Source organism: Dermacentor andersoni, chromosome 1 (assembly GCF_023375885.2).
Source record: "Dermacentor andersoni chromosome 1, qqDerAnde1_hic_scaffold, whole genome shotgun sequence".
NCBI lineage: Eukaryota > Metazoa > Arthropoda > Arachnida > Ixodida > Ixodidae > Dermacentor > Dermacentor andersoni.
In genome coordinates, this window is record NC_092814.1 from 174,289,661 (window position 1) to 174,311,263 (window position 21,603).

Here is a 21,603-nt window from a genome sequence, read left to right on the forward strand (position 1 = left end):
TGCCTCAACGTTGTCCTCATAGAAGGCCCAGCAGATAATTCCATCCCTCCGGGGTTTCGTTTTTGCGGGGAACCTTCTGCTCCACTACGTGGAGCACTTGGATGCCTTGGAGAAGGTTGTCGGCAAGCTTTGCGTAAAGCATGCAAGGCTGACGGACATAGGGTTTTCTCGTGCAAGCCAGTGAAAAGTACATGGCGAGATGCTTGCGACGATCTCACCTCAGCGTTTCTTCGGGATTTCTCAAGCAGCCAGGCTGCCGCGGCAACCTTCTTACATTTTTTAAAGGGTCCCTTTTGGGGCCACCAAAGCAGTGCCTCGGCGGTGCTCGCATATCACTTGCCGCCCGTGACCCCTCTTTGCAGTTGTTATAGCAGAGCCATTCTTTAACGCCGACAGCCATGGCTTGTTGCATACGATCGGAACACCCAGGAAGCAGTTAAACGAGTGAACACAATCAGCAGCTGGATGGAGGAAGGTGGCGGGGAGGGGCACTGGCCTCCCCACCATTATAGTTTTCTCACATCAGCTCTGCCATCCCTCTATTTTGATTTTTTCATGCAACCCGGTTATAACAATGGAATTTTCGAGGCACTTGAATATTGTTATAAGTGGGTTCGACTGTAAATGCAAGCATATTCATGAGTAATATTTGCACAAATGCAGCGGGAATCATTAAGAAGCATGAGGACAGGAATGGACGCATGCAGCAACATACCTCGTCATCCTTGTCCCAAAGCAAAGAGAACCTGTCCGAGTCATGCCGCTTGACTCGTGGCTTGATCCAGCCCATCTTGATAGCATGCACCATCCTGGAAACCTATGTCAAACATGAAAGAGTGATTAAATTGATGAACAATTTCTTTATCATATTCTAGAATTGTAAGTTCAAATGTGTTAAGAGTCAAAGCCAACAGTATCACAACAGTTCTCCTCAAGCACAATAGAGTCAACTTTCGTTAATTCGATCCTGGTAGGACCGACGAAATTAAACCAAAATGCAGAAATAATGCCAAAACACACCACTGACTCATTTTGCAGTATTTGCCCCATTCCAACAAGCCCTCAAAGCATACGTGCACACCCTTATTGTGTCCAAAGTAGAAAATTTCAGTTGATTTTTCAGCAAGAAAAATGGGCAACCGTTTACTAAGTGTTGCGCAATGGCAGCAAGTTTCTTAAAATCAGTTTTACCGCAATGCAGCTGTGTTATGTGATGAAGCATACAAATGTTGCGAACACGGTTTTGGTTTCGTATCTGGCTGCACCCCGCAGGCAATTTTCGGCCCAATTTTCAAGCAAAAATAGAAAGGTGCGAGTTAGAATCAGGTAAATACCATGATCGGACATTGTGAGCTACTGTTGTTGCTTGAAAATTTCCTAAGGCAGGCCGAAAATAGGTATTTCTGATGGGAGATTTTTGATGTGTGTGCAATGCATTAGCTGTCCCTTAAGCTCCGCCAAGACAGACGCTCCAACTAAAGGGGTCGCTATTGAGATCACCATAGGGTTCAGGTGCATGCATGCCAACTGGTCAAGATAGAATTATCCAGTGAAGGCCAATTTTAGGATCGAAATAATGACATTTTGGGCCCATGGAAATGCATGGCCACTAGTTGGATTTGAATTAAACGAAAAATCAAATTAACCAAAGTTGAATTAAAGATGTCTACAGCAAGGCCGTAAAACTATGAGCCTTACTTTGTATAATTGTCTAATATTTTCATATCGCTATCAATGCTTCATCTTTTGGGAAAAAGTGCGACTTCTAAATTTTTTTTGTACTAAGCTCACATTGCTTTCAGGATTCCGTGATACAGTGCTACGTTGTAACAATGTGTACATTGTAACAAGATTTATGTACAGTCGAAACCCGCGATAAAGAAATCCCGCAACAACGAAATTCTTGCGACAACGAAACATTTTTGTATCCCCAGCGAACGCCCATAGGATTCAATGCATTTCATACCTTTCGGCAATGAAATGTCGCTGTACTGCAATCCCGCATCAACAAAATTTTCCGGAACGTAACTCCACATATTACCTACTCATGTAAGGCTAGCAGGCTCCAAAATGTGGTCAAATGCGATTGTGTTGCACTAAAATTGCATAAAATAGCACCTCATTACACTTGTGTGGGCACCGCCATTTTGTTCACAAAAACAACCCAGCACAAGAAGTTATCAGTGCGCTGGAAACATGTCATGGCCACCACCTTGTGTGCTGATCGCCCGTATGAAGCAGCACGCATGTTGCTACCGACATGTGACAAAAGTTTTTGCATGCCTACTAGGCGAGACCATAGATTGTTGTTCGAAACGCACGTTCAGTTTACATTCCCTGTGGCTGACGACTCAGCGAGGCCTAGGCCAATCGCGTGAGACGAAACTGAATGCAGACTGAACACACGTTTCGAACAATCGCCGATCGCGGCAGTGCACTGCGTAATGTGCGCCGCGGTGAGAAAAACACAGCAAAAACAAGGACATCCACGTCCCACCGACATGGGCGCTTGAGATGGCGGTCGCAGCATAAGGAGTGTCACGCATCGGACCATGATTGAGCGATCGTCCAGGAATAGGCATCCCTCGCTTCAAGAACGATGGTTTTGGTGGCACCCGACAGGCATCGCGTACGGATTCGGCGCCAAACGTAGATTTGTGTGAAAAGGCCGTTATCTCGATCATTCGCCTTCGGGTACACGAGATAGGATCACTTTTGCACTCGGCACTAGACCCGTCGGCACCTACGGGCAACAGCGTGCACTGGAGAAATGCTGCTGCGTGCGCTGTTGCTCTCCGTCCAGGGCTGAGTTACGCAAAATCTCGCAAAAGTGATCGCATCTCCGAAAGCAATTGACCAAGAATACTGCGCCATGGCAGCACTGCCACTGCTGGTCGACGCATGCGGTGCACATTGTAGTGTCGGCAACGCGGTTCTATATCCTCGAGCAAAGCTTGCCAAAGTAAGCTAACAGAATTTTGACAGTAAAGTATTGTTTTGCGATGCATTACCTATCTGTACTGTCTCTTTTTGCAACAACGAAATTCTCTCGAAAGTGAATTTTTTCGTGTTCCTAGCGTCCCTTTCGTTATTGCGAGGTTCAACTGCAAGTGTGTTTTCCTTCATTACAAATTAGTAATTCAACTTTGGCATGAGAATGTAATTCAGTGTGGTGTTTTTTGTTACTCATTTAGTAGTCTTTTTCTTTCTTTCTTTCTTTTTTGATATTGCATTACTTTCAGATTTCAGTGATGCAGTGTTATGTCATATGGACATAAGAAACACAGATTGTAACAAAATTTACTTCAGTGCATGCTGCTCAGTTAATGTCGTTCAACTTTGGCCAGATATACATTAAGTTCACATAATCGGCCGTCTTCAGAGCATACCTGGTCGTGCATTGTCAAAATGGAAGTTATCAAAGGCCCTCTTGTGAGCATGTTAGTATCTGTGTACTGAAAATGTGTGTTGACTATGGTGATGGCAGAGCGAAAAGAATTTGTGGCAGATAGTGCCACTAAATACATCAACTAATGTTGCTACCAAATGTACTAAAATTTAATTCAAAAAGCACACATAGGTGTGAGAGAGAGAACGTATTTAAACACATAGGTGCAGCAACAATAAATATAGGGTGTCATAGTGAATATTACGCAAGCTATTCAATGGAAAAAGGAAAAACAAAAACATTTAAAAATCGCGGTGCAAGATGCGATTTTAAAATCCACAGTGTATGGTCATCACACTGCAGGTATTATAATTGTGTCTTGCACAATACTTTTCAAATCTTTTTTTTTCTGTCGTTGAACAGTTTTGCTAATGTTAGCTAGGACACATGGGATACGTACTAGTACCAAGAAATAACCACTTCTGAGCAATTTGGGAGCAAATGATCGTGTTTTAGTCACAAAAGTCTGACTCTCTCAATAACGCACCATACTTTACTACGTAACTTTTTTTTTTTTACGTCCACTATGCCCGGAATAAAATTTATGGCACTTTTGTTTCCCTTTCAGGATTTACTGTGTACAATTAATGATGTTAAATATTTGAAAGTTATTTGAAAAATATTTGCATGTGTGAATAGGACAATATTTATTTGTTATTAGAAAATTTCTAATATTTGCACACCCCTAAGATATATAACTGAAATCAATTGCCAAATATCTCACAACAAATAAAGATTTTCCAAGAGTAACCTCTACAGCCCTCCTTGAAAATTCCTCCAGCACTGATCACAGCACTTCATGATATGAAGAACTGTCTGTACATTACCGTACTTACTCGATTCTAACACGCCCTTGATTGTAACTCGCACCCGTTTTGGTGACCAAAAATAAAAATAAAAACAAAAAACAACCTCGATTGTAACGTGCACCCATTTGCCATGACCTAAAGAAAGAAAGGTCCTTTGCAGTACTGCGCACCTCACTTTTTCATACAGAAATACAACTTTCTCTCATTTGGAAAGAAAGATTTACTCCCAATGCACTAAAAATGCGATAAATAAAAAAGTTGCAGTTTCGCGCAAAAGGCGAAGTATCAATTAAGATAGCGAATTAGTAGACAGCTATACAAAAAGTAAGGATAGTAGTTTTATCGGCCGTATGAACTTTTAACCATTCGTTTCCTAGCTAAATTAACAAGCATGGTGTCATGCACGCACAAGCAACATGAACATGTTTCACTCAATGACAGCGGAAACTTTAAAGGCTGGAGTGAGGAAGTGCGGTAGCAGGAGCGAGGGAATTGAGCTTTGTGTGGCCTCTCACTTCGACGCGAACTAAGCGACAAGAACACAGCGCGGTGCACCTAGATGCGTAGACTCTTGTCTCTGCCGCAGAGTGCTTTCAAGATAGGTGCTGTGCGGCCGCGCCGTACGTAGCAGCTGCCGGTGTAGAATGCCTCTCCTGTTTACACCAGTTCCGCACGCAAGTTTCGGGAACCCCGAACACCCATGATGCGGCCCGATTTCCGTCCGTCTCCGCTCCGCACACGTGACCGTTTTCCTTTCAATTGCGGCATCGTGATGAACTCAGCATGTCTTTGCAGTCGGCACTTCCATGTTGACAGAGCAAACACAGAAAACGGGAAGACGGACGGTGGACTGACTAACCTAAGCACACTTACTACAGTACATGGAGGAAGCTATGGCAGCTAGACTCGAAGCGCATACAAGGTGGCCATTTTGAAATGCTGATGGTGATATGGTAACGCAGATTTAGGGTTGCACTCGATTCTAACACGCGCACAATTTTTGGACCCATTTTATCGGAAAAAAAGTGCACGTTAGATTCGAGTAAATACAGTATGTCAGAAATTTGTTAACTGCTAGGGCAAATAAAAAAGAAAAGTTGGAAAAAAAAGAAAGCTACAACTTGCACATTTTACCACGAGTTAGCCGCCTTTGAGGTTTCTTGAAGCTGAACAACAAAATAAGCTGAGTAATGTAGTCTGGCAAATGAAAAGAGTAGTTTGCGCAGATAAATGTGCACAGAGTATACCATAGGAAAGTAGGTTCTTACCATTTGCTTTTCTATCCTTGAGGGGACAAAACTGCGCTTCTGCGGAGGGTGACTAGTGACAGGATGGATCATAGTCTCATGAGAGAAGATGTCTTCAAAGGGCTCATAAGGGTTATAGCTAGCGCTGGGGTAGCGTCCTTGCTGAAGCCGCTGAATAAGGTCAACATCTTCATCAGATAAGATGACATTTTGGCCTGTGGTTTTGTCTTTCACTGTTCGCCTGCAGCACCATCACAAAAGATGTAATGTGAAAATGCCCAGAAAGGAAAGGCCTATATGTCTGGCATTTTGAAATAGTGTAAACAAGACCACCTGCAGACTGGATAAGGGGTGCAAGAAGCACCAAAAAACAAAGTGATAGTGATGACATTTTCTATGCTTATCAAGTACATAATCTTAAGCACAAAATGCATTCTACCAATACAATGGAAGAATGGCAATAAACTGCACAGGGCACTCTAAGACACAGCTACAGTTCGTAAATGTGGCATGTCTTTCTCTTCAGTTAAGCACTCTGTAGCCTATGCCCCCTCTTTTCTAAGGCTTCAATACAAGGATGCTGCATAGAAAGCTGCCATCACATTAGTTGGTTTAATAACAAATTGTAGTTAACAACACATTGGGATAAAACTTGTATTGAATTATTTGCTCTAATTTTAAACTTTTCTTCTAAGAAAGGCTTAGCAAATTTCAGTATTAAGTCAGGCAGCCTCTCATAATTTATTAAAACACAAAATGCATACCTGCCAACCTTACAATTAAAAAAACACAACAGAGGAAGCCAAAATATATTAAAATTTGATGAGATATACTAAAAATTATTTGATTATTCAATATGATGACTGCTTATTAAAAATTCGCAGAGTTGTTTTGCAAGAGCCACTGTGCTCAATATAGTCACATCAACAATGATCTGCGCCATGGACAAGCACAAATGTTTATGAGGTTTATACATGCCGAAGATTCGGTTGCTGTTAAACCATGGTTCTATCAGTTTTGTCACTGCCACGTGGATAGGTACCTGGAAACGATTGCTCCATAAAACTGGGCCATAACAAATGACTCAGTGAAGGTATTTGTCTTCCCTTGAAATTGGTGCTGCCCTCAACTTTATGCAAATAAAAAATCATAAAATATTTATGTCAATACAACAACCGTAAATGAGTGCTAAAAATCAGCCATTTTACAATTTTCAAAGCTTGGCAGGTTTGAAAACGTACCAATAAAAATGAGTGCACCAATAAAAACAAAAAATATTTTCTACACGACTTTCAATGTTGAAGCAAGATTAAGGTTCTTTACAGCAAAAGGATGCAGCTTATACTCTACAACACTGCCTGGCTTTTTTGGGTAGTAAAAAAAAAAACAAGAAAACAACAAGGTACAAAAGTTACTATGGGGGCACTCACCAATAGTCTGGATCATCCATCCTTCGCAGAAATTCATCCAGTTCATTGCCCCGGGGTGGTTTGAGGATAGGCTTGCCATCCAAATCATAACCAACGTGTGGATAATGCTCATACCATTCCATGGGTATGTTTCCCACCGTATTGCGCACATCCTGCAAGATTACAACTATACCCTTTCATTTCTATAAAAGAAGCTGGCCTTAACACAAAAGCAACCACATACATAACGCATCCTTCATGCAATGGGCGATGAGAATAAGCAGAACGGAGGAACTCTATTTGTTTTTTCGCTACAAACACATGAAAACAGACAATGAAGCCAGAAAAAAGCACAGGGGAAATTAACCGCTATACAGTCGATGACCGATAATTCGGACTCCACGGGGAATGTAAATAAGTCCGAATTATCGAATGTCCGAAAAAATGAATGCACCCAAAAAAGATCATTTTATGTTTTAAGGCCCCTGTGCGAGGCATAAGTGGTTGATTCATTGCTGCACACACTTCCATTTAGGTGCAATCAAGTACGCCTGCATTTCTGCCAGTTTTGTGCTGTCACTGTACACTGATGCAAGGACTGCATAGGTTCAAGTCAGATCCATATGTGAAGGCTCTGGAGCACATGGCACATCATCAGTATCCAAGTTAGAGTCGCTGCTTGACGGTGGAAAAATTTGCTCAATTATTTCGTCATCGTTCAGTTCAGTACGCAACACTGCACTGTCAATGTCTGCAAAGTCTTCTAATATAACAGCAACAGGAATCGGCACAATGCAGCCTAGCAGGTCATCAATGATGGCCGCATTTGAGCTCGTTGTGATAGGCGGCAGTTCAGGCTCTTCAATTGCAAAGTAGGGCTCATTCGGACTGCGTGTGCACCATAGGTGACATTTCACGCGGCCTGTCAATAAGTTCAGAAGAAAGACTTCTTGGAGCCAGCAGAGCGCTGTCTGGAACGCAAACTAAACAAACAAGCACAGAATGGCGACACACTGTCCGAAAGGCTAACTCGACAAACAGAATGGCGAAAGCAGCTAATGCACAGGGTTGCCGGAATAGCCAGAACACATGGAGGAAGGAAAGTGTAGGAGAGGCCCCGGCCAGCACAGATGTGTTGGAAAAGTGTGGCGGAAGTCACGTGTTGTTTTTTGCAAAGAAGCACTGGGACTGGTACCCCAAATGTCACCACTGCCATAGCAACTGTGCTCCTGAAGCTCTCACTGCTCCTTTCAGCCTCTGAAACGTGAGATGAGATTTTTTGGCCCCTGTCTTTTTCCCAGCACATTCTGTTTGTGAGGCAAGCTGACTTTGGAGCGTGATGTGTAAGCTTGAAAGTTGTGTTTAGGGTCTATGAGTGTGAGTGTCAGCCAGCAACAGAGACACTCAAGTAATCACGGTGTAGGTCTTCGGCGTCCTCTTCAATGTTCCACGGAAAAGCACAGGATCAAGTCTGCTCCACTAAAACTGTTAAAAGAAGTTTTGTAGGCTTTGTTCTGATGTGTGTCGGCAGCACACACTTGTGGTGGCTCGTAGCAATGGAAGTTCAAAGCTAGCGTCTATCTGCTCTGGCGAGCTGATTGAAGGCGCAAAGGGAGATGGCACACCAATATGGCTGCCTTTCCGGCTTCAAAAACGTGACGTCAGGACCTTTCCTATTTTGTTTCTTTTCTCCATGCCGGAGTAGGATGTGATGTTGATGCAACCTATAATTCAGGTATAGATTTCAAGATTGGTATTTGCTGTCAAATCTGTGGGGCGTAGTGCCCCAAGAAAGGCAAGGCCTTGGCGATTACTGTCAAGTATGTAATCTCTGAGGCCATACTTGATGTCTTGTCAAGGTTGCAAGATGAGATAATGGTAGCAGAGTCGGCATACACTACAGCCACAGGCAGAGCCTGGATAATCGAATGTAGAGCTGGCGGCAGTCCAAGATATCAGTCATCTTTACCCATTAAGTCTATGGGGATATTGGCAGTGTCGCGAAGCTGTCCAAATTACCAAGCATGTCAGGATTATCGCTGTCAGATTTATCGTTCGGCAACTGTATTAAAATGAAATGTATAAATAATAAGAAAAAGAAAAATGAAGTGGACAAAAAGGCACAATCATTATATCTTAAGCTTGCAGCACGTTCATGACAATAAGCACACTAATTATGCCTTTTGTTGTAGGCATATATGACAAGCCTATTAACGTTTGCAACACAAGATGTAGTGAAATGCACAATTTGGGGCAAGAAACACACGGAGCACCTAGCAACACCTAAAAGAGCAAGGGCAAGCACTAGCTTCTCGGGAGTTATGTTGTAAAAAAAAATCAAGTTTGCAGGGCCTAATAATATGCATCTTATATTGTTCAACCCTGAATGACGCCATATAATACTTGGTACAGTGCTTCTCCCTCCAGCGCTTTTCATGCCACCAGTACAATGTATTCAATCAATGAACACCTTCTGTTGTAGGCTCCAACCAAATATGTGCCACGCAAGTAAATTTCAACACACTAATGTGAAAGCACAGCAATGTAACCATGTAAAGCATAGTGAATGGTGCCACTTTACACAACAGAGTAAAATTTCAATGCTAATTTCAGAATGCAGACAAAAAATAAATAAAAATATCGACTATATAAGATAATACCTAGTTTACATTTTGTTCAAACTAAACCAAGACTAGCTATTAACACTAGCATAAGGTTTTGCCTATTTTCTGCAGAAATGGCCAAGTGTCACTGCCATTTTGTCTAAAATTAATAAGGTGTGTCCTTCCTCCAACTCAGCGAAATTACTGAAACATGCGCAGGATGTGCTGTCACAATAACGACTAAATGACTGATAACTGGGCTAGCTAGCAATGATTTTTTAACGAACATCAGCACAAAATGAAGGATAGAAAAATAAAGGCACACAGTTATACATCAATCCACCATCCATCACCTTAATTGATAAACTTGATCCTTTCTCAGTGTGCGCTAGAGCATAAGAGATGGATGCAAGTATGCAAGGCATTCTCACAAGTGAATGAGGAGAAGAAAAGAAATGGCAAGAAAAAAAAGCTTGCTGGTCATTTATTTTTGTTTGTTTCGCATTATATTTGTGGGCTTATGTGGCTTCACATCTTTACTTGTGCAGCAAGTACATTTGAGATCCCACGTAAATTATTAAAGTTTATTTTTTGTGGCATAGAGAGCTCAAGCACAAAGAGTAATTTGTGTTTCTGTGGTGGCATGTAGCAGCTACATTCAACACATTCAAGTATAATTTCATATATGTCACATACCTCCTCGTCAGATGAATCAAAAGCATATTCATCTGCCTTGGCCACTTCAGTACCAAGGCTATCAATTTTTACATCCTCCTGCTTAGCAACTGCAGCCGAGCGTTTGCCATGAGAAGCTTTTGACCCATCACTTCTAGGCTTCTTGCGAAGGACAAAGTCTTCCTCTTTGCCACCATGAAACTTCATCTTGGTAGTTTCTTCCTGATCAGTGGAGAAAACCACATGAAAGTGTGCACATAAGCTCTATCAGTATAAGGTTTACACACATATTGTTCCAAAACGCTGTTACCAAATATGCGTGCCCATGATTCTCGCAAGAATGACCTTCCTGAGAACAATCAGTTGTTCACATAATAAAAAAGTGGCTCTATTGGTCCCAAGGAAAGCTTCCAAAAGCAATCATGAGAGACCTATTACTGGTACCACCATAGGCAGTTTGCAGCATGTATGGCACAGTATATCGCCCATGTGCAAGTCCATTTTGCTTACTACCCCATGCAGAGTGTCTACGAAGTTGACATTTCCAAATTCCCTGAGTTATCCAGGTTTTTTCTGAGTGCCTTTGCAAGATTCCCTGGGTGACACACGACTTTGTTTTATGTCAAGCCGGGTTGACACCATGTCACCCAATGCAGTCATTCTCTAGTAAGCATGTTAAAAATAAAAAGCGATTTAATCCAGTTTGAATAGTAATGAGTGCTGTTTATTTTATTCAAAAAGAAAACAGAAGGGAAGGGTTAGTAAAATACACAGCAAACAAAATATTTTCAAAAACATGGAAAAGCCTGTTGCAAATTGAGTCAAACATTTTCAAATATGAATAAAAAGAGATGCATACAAAAGCAAATAATTTCGAATATCAGCTATTTCTATCACCTGTTAGCAAGCTCATTGGTATGAGGTCCAAACAATGTCACAAGCGTGATTCTCTCTCAGCCTGGGAAGCCAACTGGCGACACTCAACCAGGCCCGGCGAGCCGCAATCGCCAGTGGAGCCCTGTCAGAGGGAACCACCTAGGAATAAACCGCGCAACGATTTCTGTAATAATAAAGTTCCATCCTCCTCCTCCTGCTCCTCCTTTCTCAGTAGCTGGAAAGTCAACCTCACCTGTCCTGACATACTCTCAGCACACACAATGCCTCAGTGTTGCGTTTCACTGCTTTAAAGAGTTTAATTTGGTTGGTTGAGGGACACCTGCATGTCGGAGTCAGCCATGACTTTGTTTCCTGAGCTCAAGGTCCTTCAAAGAAGCGGCAGCACACTTCCTTTTTTGTTCGTTCCTCAATGCGTCGGTCCTTTCTGTTCGCATCCTCCTTCCACTGCGCGTTCGCCCCACGGACCATTTGAAGCATCCCACTGGTCGGTTGTACAGTTAATGTCCAATTTTTCAGACTCCCTAGGGGCCGCGAAAACGTCCGAAAAATCGGGAAGTCCGGAAAAAATGAATGCATGTCTTTTACTGCCCTTAAGGGCTCAAATCACCACAGGCATGTCTGGAAAAGCTCTGAAGGCCTGCCAGTACGCTTATTAGGTATATCGGTGCTCGTACTGTGACAGAAGATGGCGGGTGCCCGCGTGCATAATTAAGGAATACATGCTGAGCCCCGTGACAATTGCTCCTTCCCACACTTGTTAAGCTTCACCACAATACTTCGGATATGCAACATGTCGTGCTTTCCAAGCTTCGAAGACATTGTCGAGGATTACAAAGGCTGAGTCGGCGTCATTGCTAACAGTAGCAAACGTCGAAGTAGCTAGGCCTAGCGTTGCGGTTGTGGTGGCTACGGCTGCCAGTGGATCTGTGTGCGAGAGCGCCGGTTCAAGGCGGCAAGATAATCAAAATGGTGGCATTGGTGGCTTTGATTAATGCCGTTTCGGACGTGCGGTCACGGCAAATAGTCCAGAAAATCGAACAGGGAATGGTTTTTGCGTCCGAAATTTCATACGTCCTTATACATTAACTCTATGGGGTAGGTGTAGGTGGTGGTGCCGCTAAGCTGTCCGAATTATCGGACATATCCCAAAAATCGGGCGACCGGAAAATCGGTCGCTGGCAACTCCTCCAGCCGATGACATGGCATCAAAGACGATTTGTTATGATTCTTCTCTGTTACTCGAGTCAGCATTAGTGCGACTTTCGTTCCCTTTCAATAAAATTACAGCTAATTTTCCTTGAGTATTTCCAGACTTCAAGATCCCTGAGAATTCCCGGTTTACCCATTTGGTAGACACCCTAAATGCAAAAGCAGCATTGGAATAACACCATTTACCTACAGTCTATATAAATAACACCCCTTTGCTATTCATGAGCTGACCTTTTTTGATTGTCATTGCAACAGACATTGCCATATAGGTGAAAATTAATCAACACCTTTACTCAAAGGTGTTTTTCCATTCCATGGTTAAGAAACAGCATGAGAAAAATTAAATCGTAAAGCCAAGCAGAATTTTCCGCACGAGAGAAGGTACATGTTCTATCACTGGGTTCTGCGTTATGAAATTAATTCGATAAAATTAAAAGAATAATTGCCAATAAACAAATGTATGACTTGGATTTATCAGGAAAAATCCAAATCCCAGGGCTCTCAGTTATGTTCACATGACCATGGCATTCATTGTGACAATGAAATGATTGCACAAGCTGCTCATCAAGTGGGGGTTCCCTCAATAAATAAAATTTAATTCTGGCGTTTAACATCTCAAAAGTGCACAGTGGTTTAGTGGAGGGCTCCAGATTAACACTGGCCACTTGAGGTTCTTAAAGCATGGTACGCAAGTGCTTTTGCGTTCTGCCTCCATCAGAATGCCGCTGTTACAGCCGGCAATCGAATCCATGACCTCGTGCTCAGTAGCGCAATGCATTAGCCACTAAGCCACTACAGGTGTTGCAAAGGAAAAACTGCTCTCAATAACTAAGGAACTAAAAGCTGACTCTACTGACTTGCATGATGTGTACCATTTCCTTGCTGTGTGTCTGCAGGCACTGCCTAGTCGATGAAATGATGCAGTACATGCAACAACCTCAGCACGGGTTGACTGCAAGCACAACGCTGTAGATGAGGTGAAGCACTGTGAAATCATTAACAGTTTTCAAGTGTGCTATGCTGGTGTTGCAGAAAAATGTAGCTGTGTCGTGCAGCAAAACTTTGCTCATGACTTGCAGTACACCAGCGAGTCATTCTGGTACCATGCTCAGATCGTGAATCCAAACATGAAGGTGGAACTGCCAACAGCATTCAATGCATATGAGCAGTTGTTTTCTGCCATTTTACTGTTACCAGTGGGGCATGACAGCATATCTTACTATCAAGGGAGTTGTGAGAACACCATATCAGACATATGCTATTAAAGAAATCACAGAGGCCATACAGTTTTCTGAAGGACATGTGCCTGAGCCTGGCCTGTCATCTCATGTACTGTGCTAGGTCTACTGGCTTTTTTCTGTATCCAGTACGAACATGGAAAGGGTGTTCTTAGTGCTTTGTTATGGGAATTGCAAAGAGCACACCACAGATCCTAACATTGGTAAATATGTACAGTAAATTGTAATGGGATAAACCCTATGGCTATGTTAATGTCAACTCTGAAAGAAATGTTCCGCTGCTATATTGCGTTTTTTGCTATTAAGCACGGGAAAAATCATGATTAATGCTAAAAAGGCAAAAAAAAAAACCTGAAAATTTCATTGTGCTCTAAAAGAAAACATAAGCTTAGGCTTTTCTGGAAAAAAAATAATTTAAAAAGGACATCCTTGATTCTGTCTCAAAATAAACTCTGCAAATGCAAAACCCTACCTATAACACAGCATTCAACATAGCAGTTTCCCCAGGCATGTGTTCCCAGTATTTACCACAGCAATTTCAGCCAACGTAGGTGCAGCTATTATTGCTCAACACTTGCACTGCCTAATGATGACAAAAATCAAATAGCACCAGAGCCCCTTCTCAAACACTCGTATTGAATAAATGCAAAGTGCCAGTACTGCAGCCATTTAACACATTGTTTTGTCAACACTTAGGCTGTTCCCAAATAGTGCCCATGGAGCCATGGAGCGCTTGACAGAGCAATAGTTACCACACTTCCAACACTCATGGTTGTGGCACCTGTAATATATTTTCAGTTACTCAAACTTTAACTGAATTCTGGCACTAAATCCACTCATCCACTTCAGATCAGGAAGAATGAAAGTTCAGTGATGCTGTGAACAGCATAATGTTCCGACACACACATGCATGCACATACATGCACGTGTGTACATGTGCACGCAACATACACACACACAAAAGCACCATTATATTCAATTTTGATATTTCGACACCAACAACAATTTGAATGCACTTGGTATACTGGTGTCCTGGCTTGCATTTTCTTGAGACTGGATATATTTTGCCACATGAGCAAAACAAGTCTAAACGTGTTTGTGGCATGACCAAAGTTGGTCTTGTAGTAAGCAGGCCATTTGGATTTTGGAACTCCACTGTTTTTCTACATCAGCTTAAAATCTGCACAAGCAACCAAACATTATTCCGATCATCACATATCCTTACCTCCAGCTGCCTACTTGAACAGTGATGATCCAAATGACCTGCCTGTTTTAAATGCCAACTAAAATAAAGCTGTCAATGGAATAAGTTTGTTATAAATTCCTAATACATGTCATCGAAACAAGTGTGACTAAATCGTAGGGTTGATAATGATGTAACTTTAAATTAAAAGCATTTAAATGGCCCTTCTACAGAAAGCACGAGCATTTTGTGGTGAGCAACGAAAGGTGGATATAACATAGATCCCGGCACACCATATGTAGCAGCATGCGGCTACCCAGGAAGGACATGGAACTCCTACTGCTGTGAAAGCCACATTTGCCCACTGAGGGAGCCATCAATATTGAAATTACCAGGAAAAGCTTGAACCACAACCATAATGCCAAAAATGTAAACAAATGCATCCACACTGCCCTTCCTAATGCATATTTGGATAGTATGTACGAGAGCAAATTAGAGTCTTTGCCCCTGTTTTTTATTACCAAAATAAGGTACAAACAGGTAATTACAAATACAGCGAAAACTTTGATATAATGAACTACAAAATTTATCGGCGACTGTACTTAATTGCATAAAAGTTCAAATTTCAATAGAATGAAATTTCGATATAAAGCAAATTGCCGATTTACCGACTTAATTATATTGAGGTTTAACTGTACACATAGTATTCTACGTACCCTACACTATTTTTCCACATAGTCCCCATACCGGTTCAGACATTTGCCCAATTGCAGCACTTAATTTGAGATGCCCTGTGCCATGTTGTCGTCAGTCAGTGATGCACGCAGCTTCCCCGAACGCTCATTATCATGCAAGCCTTCACGGCCTTTTGTGAACTTGAAACACAACCACCTCACACTTCTCAAAGCGAGACACCTTATCCCATACATGAACTGTATTTCCCTGTGGATTTCGTCCATTGCTCTATAGAAAAGAAATCACTCTCTGTTGCACAACCTCCCATCTTCAACAACTGACAGCAGCGCTGTGCAGCGAAGCAACCAGGAGATAAGGCCGGGTCAGTCCGAGAAAGGCCCACCGCTGGGAATGGATATGTTAACTTCGCATTGACAGTCTTAATTTGGCTAAAAAAGAGGGCGGGGGGGGGCAAAGACTTTCTCATTCACTCTCGTACATGCAGAGCCTGTTTATGTTACTATTTGCTACTTGGCATTTATTGTCATAAAATTAAAACATTGGGGACTCTGTAACAATGCATAATTTACCAAGAAAGCAACAACCAGAAGTGCCAGAATGGTCAGAAAATTCTGGGTTCTGTGTTACTTCCAGAAAGCAATAATGATGGCTTTTCTCTTTACTCTATGCCCCTCCTCCCCATTGTTTCAGTATAAAAAAATTTAAATTTTGCAACACTGCCAAAACAAACAATAGCAATAACAGTGTCAATCTACCAATTTACTTGGATGCCAACTCACATCCTCTGATTCATCATCTGTCTGCTGTTGGGCATTATCCGGCTCGTCGGTAAATTCGTCGCCACGTTCATCATCCCCACTTTTGCAACCTTCATCACTTTCTTCTCCACTGCTGACGTCACCTTCATCAGCACTCTCCTCCAGCTCTGATGAATCCTCATCATCACTGCCCAAGTCTGAGTACACACTTGAGTCAGAGTCATCACTTTCACGCTCCTTGAAGGAAAAGAAAAGTCATCTTTTGAAAGTGGAGCTTTAGAGGGCAGTCAACTTACAGAACATCGGAAAAGACCTATTTGCAAAATTGCTGTAAAGTCAGCTGCACTGAAAAGCTGCTTTCCAACCAAGACCTACTTTTAAAATTATTTAATAACAAGAGAAGAATGATTTCTGACCCTGAAAACTTAATATCTCATTTTGTAAGTTAGATCTAAAGGTTCCTGCTCCTTGGCAAGATGGAGGAGTGGCTGCTGATTAGGCCTCGGTACGGACCTTGTACCTAAAGCAAGTGGCAGAAAGTGAAGTTGCGTGCAGTAGAAACCAGAAAAAGGCAGCTGGATTAAGCATGAAGTGCACAAGCTGAAATCTACCTTGCATAAATATTACAGCAAAACTGAATCATCATAGCCAGTTTTTCCATCTGAGATTAGAGAGAGAGAAGAGAGGAAAGGCAGGGAGGCTACACAGATGAGAATTTCCAATTTGCTACCCTGAAATGGGATGGGGGAAATATCAGTTGAAAAGAGGGCAGAGAGAGAGAAAGAGATAAAAGAAAAGACCAGGAAGAGCATTTCCATTTGATGTGTTCACATAGGCTGGTGGATCGCAAGAAGTGCAGTGGAGCTTGCACAGCCTTCTGATGCAATAACTCCTTTCAATGCTGTAGAACTCTTTCTTCCGACAGAGGCTCATATGGTATTAAGTTTAATAATGCCTAGGGACAACAGTTGTATAAAAAATGAGGCTAATAGACATGGCCATTGCCCCCAATTCAAAGGAGCTGAGCATAGCATCCATTCCAACAATACTTTTCACTTCACAGCAAACAGGTTCATGGAGTTACATAGTATTTCCAATTTTGCTTTAGAAAAGGAAAAAGAACCATAAGAAAGCAAGGCACTTGCTACATGACACTACAGCACTTCCCGCTCGCGCTTTCAGCTTAGGAATCAAGGTAGCATGTGGATAAGTTTTTCTGCTGAAAAACAGCTTTGCTTGGCAGCAACATTAAAATTTTGCGATAGTTGTTCCCTGCCATAACCGTCAGCCAATGTGTCCAAGCCATATAAATAGTCAACAATCAATCTTTAAATTAAGATGCTGGTTTCCATACTTGCAGGTCAGGCAACAGCAAAACGTCTCCACACATTAAAAACTTTGTATGGGACATCCGAACAAACGTATCTAATAAGGGTGTCACATGCGCACTTTCACTCGTGATCGAATTTGTCGACCGCGATTGGCTGATTTGCGCACCCTGCGGGAGGAAGCCAATTATGGTCAAGAATTTCGATTCGGATCGGGCTCGATCGCGATCGAAAGAGGCTATGTAGCGCCGATATAATATCAAGTGCAACGCAAGCGCACGTTCTCGCTTCTGGAGCCACTGCTATCGGTGTGAAGGCTAAAAAGCGTCATGCAGCAAAAAGTTAACCACCTTCGACTTTTGCCACACCACGTTAAAAAAGAAGAAAAAAAAAGAAGCTTCAACACGACGGTTTATAGGATTCGATGAAGTGTTTGGAGACGTGCAGCAGCATTGCCTCGATCGGCACTTTACATGTGTGACTTACAACACATCAGCATTTTAATTACTATCTGCTGCGAAGAGTACGCTTTCCATTTCGTCTACGTTGTGTTTTAACGTTCGAAGTGACAAAGGCTATGCAATACCATGCTTTGTATAAGACCTGCATGATCTCACACGTCAAATATCGGGGACTACCTGGGGGTTTTTCATGTCTGTTTCTTGGCTTTTGTCAGTTTCCTGTGAACGAGACTTGGCAGACACCTTAGGAGTTGATCGCTTAGCAGTCATCGCGTTGCCACCTTACTAAACGCACGCGACACACGTGCACAGATTTGAGTTCACCACAAGCACGCGTGAATCGAGGAGGCAATGCGTGCACACACGCGACCACGGACACACGCCGCTAATCATGATGATGATGACAACGGCATGTTTCTGACGCTCCGGCTCTGCGTCGCGTTCACCGTGGTCGCGTCTCAGTCTGCTTATCATTTGTATGCTGTGTGGTGCCTGTAACACGATAAACAAGTTGTTATTACAGTTATATTACAGCTCACTATTTCAGCAAAATGGTGACTACAATGGTCTTAGACCTCACGAAGTATTAAAAAGTTAGTTCCAAAAATACTAAATAAAAAAGGTAAAACAGCAACAGTACATCAGTTATCTATAAGTAACTTTTTGTTATATTTCATAAACACGTTTTATGTTGTTTTACTATCTGTTAACTTCTGCAGACATAATCAGTGAAGTCGATCCAATCCAAATAGACGACGCTAGGCACAAACTGCATATTTCTGTACACAAAAACTTGAAAATCGACGCGGCGCAGCCTTGATGTGAGCGGCTTTCCTAACTACAGTGTTCTGCTTATCACTTTTCCTGGGTATGATTGGTATGTTTAATTGTCGATAAAATCTGCGTAGCACGGCAGGTGTAACTTGGCGAAACAGGAGGAGGAAGCGTCTCGTTTGAATCTGCGCGCTGATCGCTTTCGTGATGCGCGGTCGTCTGCTGCACCCGCGTCAACACTTAAATAATTTCGTCGCTCTGCAGCTGGACCATGCGATTGCATTAGATGTTCACCGAATTGTGTTTGATCTTTTAGCGTGCTGCCGTAAATCATCTGGATGAGACCTACGAGTTCAACGGTTAAAGCTTGCGGCGCATCGACAGATGGGTACGTACATGTACAGCATGCCGACGTCGGCGCCTCCTGCACCTCTTCTTATACTGCTCACTTGCGTTTTCTGTTAAAGGTATAGAAATAGAAAATATAAGCGAGTTTTTCAGTCGGCTTACGTGACAGTGGCGTTTCATTGGGGGCATGCTGTATCGAGCGATAAATGCTGGATCGAGTGATAAATTATTCGAGCCGTATTGCGAATCTATCATCGCTCGAGCAGGTGGCTTGTTTTATTGAATTCGCCTCAACGGTTGCGTGCGCTAGGGAAATATGGTGTTCAAAAGATAATAACGGCACTCAGATCAATGATCGCATTGTGTGTTAGGTCAAAAATAGCGTTTTCCACCGCCTGCAGGGTCCGCGCGACTGGATGGAGAGGCTTTCGGCCGGCGCTCATTGGAATATGACTATCTACAACTACGAGATGAGAATGTGCACCTCAAGAAACACGCCAGAGAGCAAGAGGAAAAGGCTAAAAAGTGAGAGCGTTCGTTTTTCGAACGTGCACTACCGTTTGACTGCGAACATATTTTCAACTTAATCGTTGAATCTAAAGTAGTTCAGTCTAACAACGTTTTTATTTGCGTCATTACCCCTTATTTCAATTCCAAAGGTTGGCCACTCGGCTGTCAAGAGTTATTAATGAAAAGATCAAACAAGGTGCCACAACCAGTGAGCTGGGTAAGTTTACCTGGACGGCATTTGAAATAAAAGCATCTTTGAATGACGACGTCCGTGTTTTACAGCTCTTTCGCCTAGCTTGTAGTTCGTAGGATATATATAAACTGTTTTTATTTTACATTAGCTTTAATTCCTACAGTTACGTCCACGTGTGTTCGGACGCATGTCCAAAGTTTTGCATGTACTTGCTAAAAATAAGTAACGCACACCAAGAGGACTTGTAAGATTTACAAAAAAAAAGAAAAAAATATATCTCAGTTGTTAGAATCTGCATTGATGTTAGATGAAAATCACCTAAGTTTGTGGTTTCATTTCACCTCCTTTCCAGGCTGCAATTTTGCTGCTGTCTTCCGTTTTTGCTACTGTTTCTTTCTATTTAATTACAAAAATATCTTATTGGCAGATTGTATTTGTATTTATTGGCAGAGATTTGTATTTTGGTTCTTTATAAACAGCACTTATATTTTTGTGCGAGATGATTGCATAAATGCAGCAAAGTCAGTGATAGAAGGAAATAAAATTTAATAAAATAAAGAATAAAGAATAATAAAGTGTTCCTAATGTCTGCATGTAATCTCTACATGTAGATACCTTAAGCAGCTGCAGGCTTAGGAACATTATACTTTTGCAAGCAGAGACCAAAATACTTGTACACTAATCAGTGCAGTGCTATGGCTCAGTCACCACTAGGAGATTCACTCTTGAAAGGAATAACATTATTGCCATCATTGGAAGATTTGGTTTACTGAAAAGAGTAGCTAAGGAGTTTGTCTTTGTTGTGAGGCCTTTCACTTCAAGGCATGAGCCTTGAAGTGAAGGGCCTTTTTCAAGCCCACATACCTGTATTTGAAAACCATACTACTCTGGTCTGGGAGCTCTCTGGTAAAAAGCAATCATTGCTGTCACACTTATTGTACTTAGAGTATTTAGACTGGCAGTTATAAACATTGTAATTTGCTAACTGTGTTATGAGAGGCTCAGTAAAAGCGTGGCAAACAAACTGTTTTGTTTGCATGCGTACATCATAAATGCACTAGCTGTAGGCAGCTTGAACAATCATGTTCAATTGGTGGCCATGCTCTTTGTAAGACAGAAACCTAAGACTGCCATTTTGCTGACATGTGCAAGAGTCATGTGCACTCTTTGTTAAAAGCTTTAAGGCCGCACTGCACACCGAAGCTGTCGACATACCATAGCTTTTTAAATTTCACAGCTTGAGAGCTCCAACTATAAAGAGTGATAGTCCTCCTCACTCTCCTGGGCTTCAGAGAAGTGAGCCAAAAGTACGTAGAGAAACACATCAGAGGAACAGGTGACGGTTTGTGTAGCTTGCACAGTGGTACAAAACTTTTGGCAGAGACTGTACCTGCTTCTGCTCACTTTAGCTTGTAGCAGCACTTGGAAGATGAGCAGTTTGTTGCACTAAAATCTTCCACGGCCACAGTTAGCAGTTTCTGCTTATTCTTTCCATACAGTGAGCTGCATAGACTTTATACAAAAGCAATTAAAGGATGTGGTGGAATCATCGCTTTGCGTATTTATAACCATTTTGAATTTAACAGTTTCTTTTTCCGCAATCAACATGGTTTCAGAAAAGGCTTTTCGTGCGAGACACAGCTACTTGATTTACAACAGATATCCACCTTAACATGAATCACCACTTACAGACTGACTGCTTATTCCTTAACTTTTCCAAAGCGTTTGATCGTGTTGCACATTGCTGCCTCATATCGAAATTATGTGCGTTAAAATTAGACTCCTGTACATTGTCATGGCTACGTAACCTTCTATCT

The 21,603-nt window shown here is 42.1% G+C and overlaps 2 protein-coding genes across 9 annotated transcripts in view; one reads left to right on the forward strand and one right to left on the reverse strand.

Moving 5' to 3' along the window:
• LOC126546966 (ribosome biogenesis protein bop1-A) overlaps positions 1 to 18,359 on the reverse strand; it is a 77,037-nt gene extending 58,678 nt beyond the window's left edge. The window contains exons 1-6 of the mRNA XM_050194697.3: positions 18,139 to 18,359; positions 16,194 to 16,409; positions 10,213 to 10,413; positions 6,935 to 7,086; positions 5,526 to 5,745; positions 716 to 817 (exon numbers count right to left, since the gene is read on the reverse strand). Coding sequence (XP_050050654.1) covers positions 716 to 817; positions 5,526 to 5,745; positions 6,935 to 7,086; positions 10,213 to 10,413; positions 16,194 to 16,409; positions 18,139 to 18,231 — 984 coding nt within the window. The 5' untranslated portion in view covers positions 18,232 to 18,359. The remainder of the gene's footprint in view (positions 1 to 715; positions 818 to 5,525; positions 5,746 to 6,934; positions 7,087 to 10,212; positions 10,414 to 16,193; positions 16,410 to 18,138) is intronic.
• Positions 18,360 to 18,704: 345 nt separating this feature from the next.
• LOC126546967 (protein fantom-like) overlaps positions 18,705 to 21,603 on the forward strand; it is an 80,008-nt gene continuing 77,109 nt past the window's right edge. For all 8 annotated transcript variants that reach the window (XR_008608998.1, XM_055062780.2, XM_055062783.2 and 5 more), the window contains exons 1-4: positions 18,705 to 18,782; positions 19,052 to 19,123; positions 19,485 to 19,608; positions 19,743 to 19,810. Coding sequence is in view for 7 of the 8 variants with exons in the window: in XM_055062780.2 (XP_054918755.1) it covers positions 19,120 to 19,123; positions 19,485 to 19,608; positions 19,743 to 19,810 (196 nt within the window). In the remaining variant the exon portion in view is untranslated. The remainder of the gene's footprint in view (positions 18,783 to 19,051; positions 19,124 to 19,484; positions 19,609 to 19,742; positions 19,811 to 21,603) is intronic.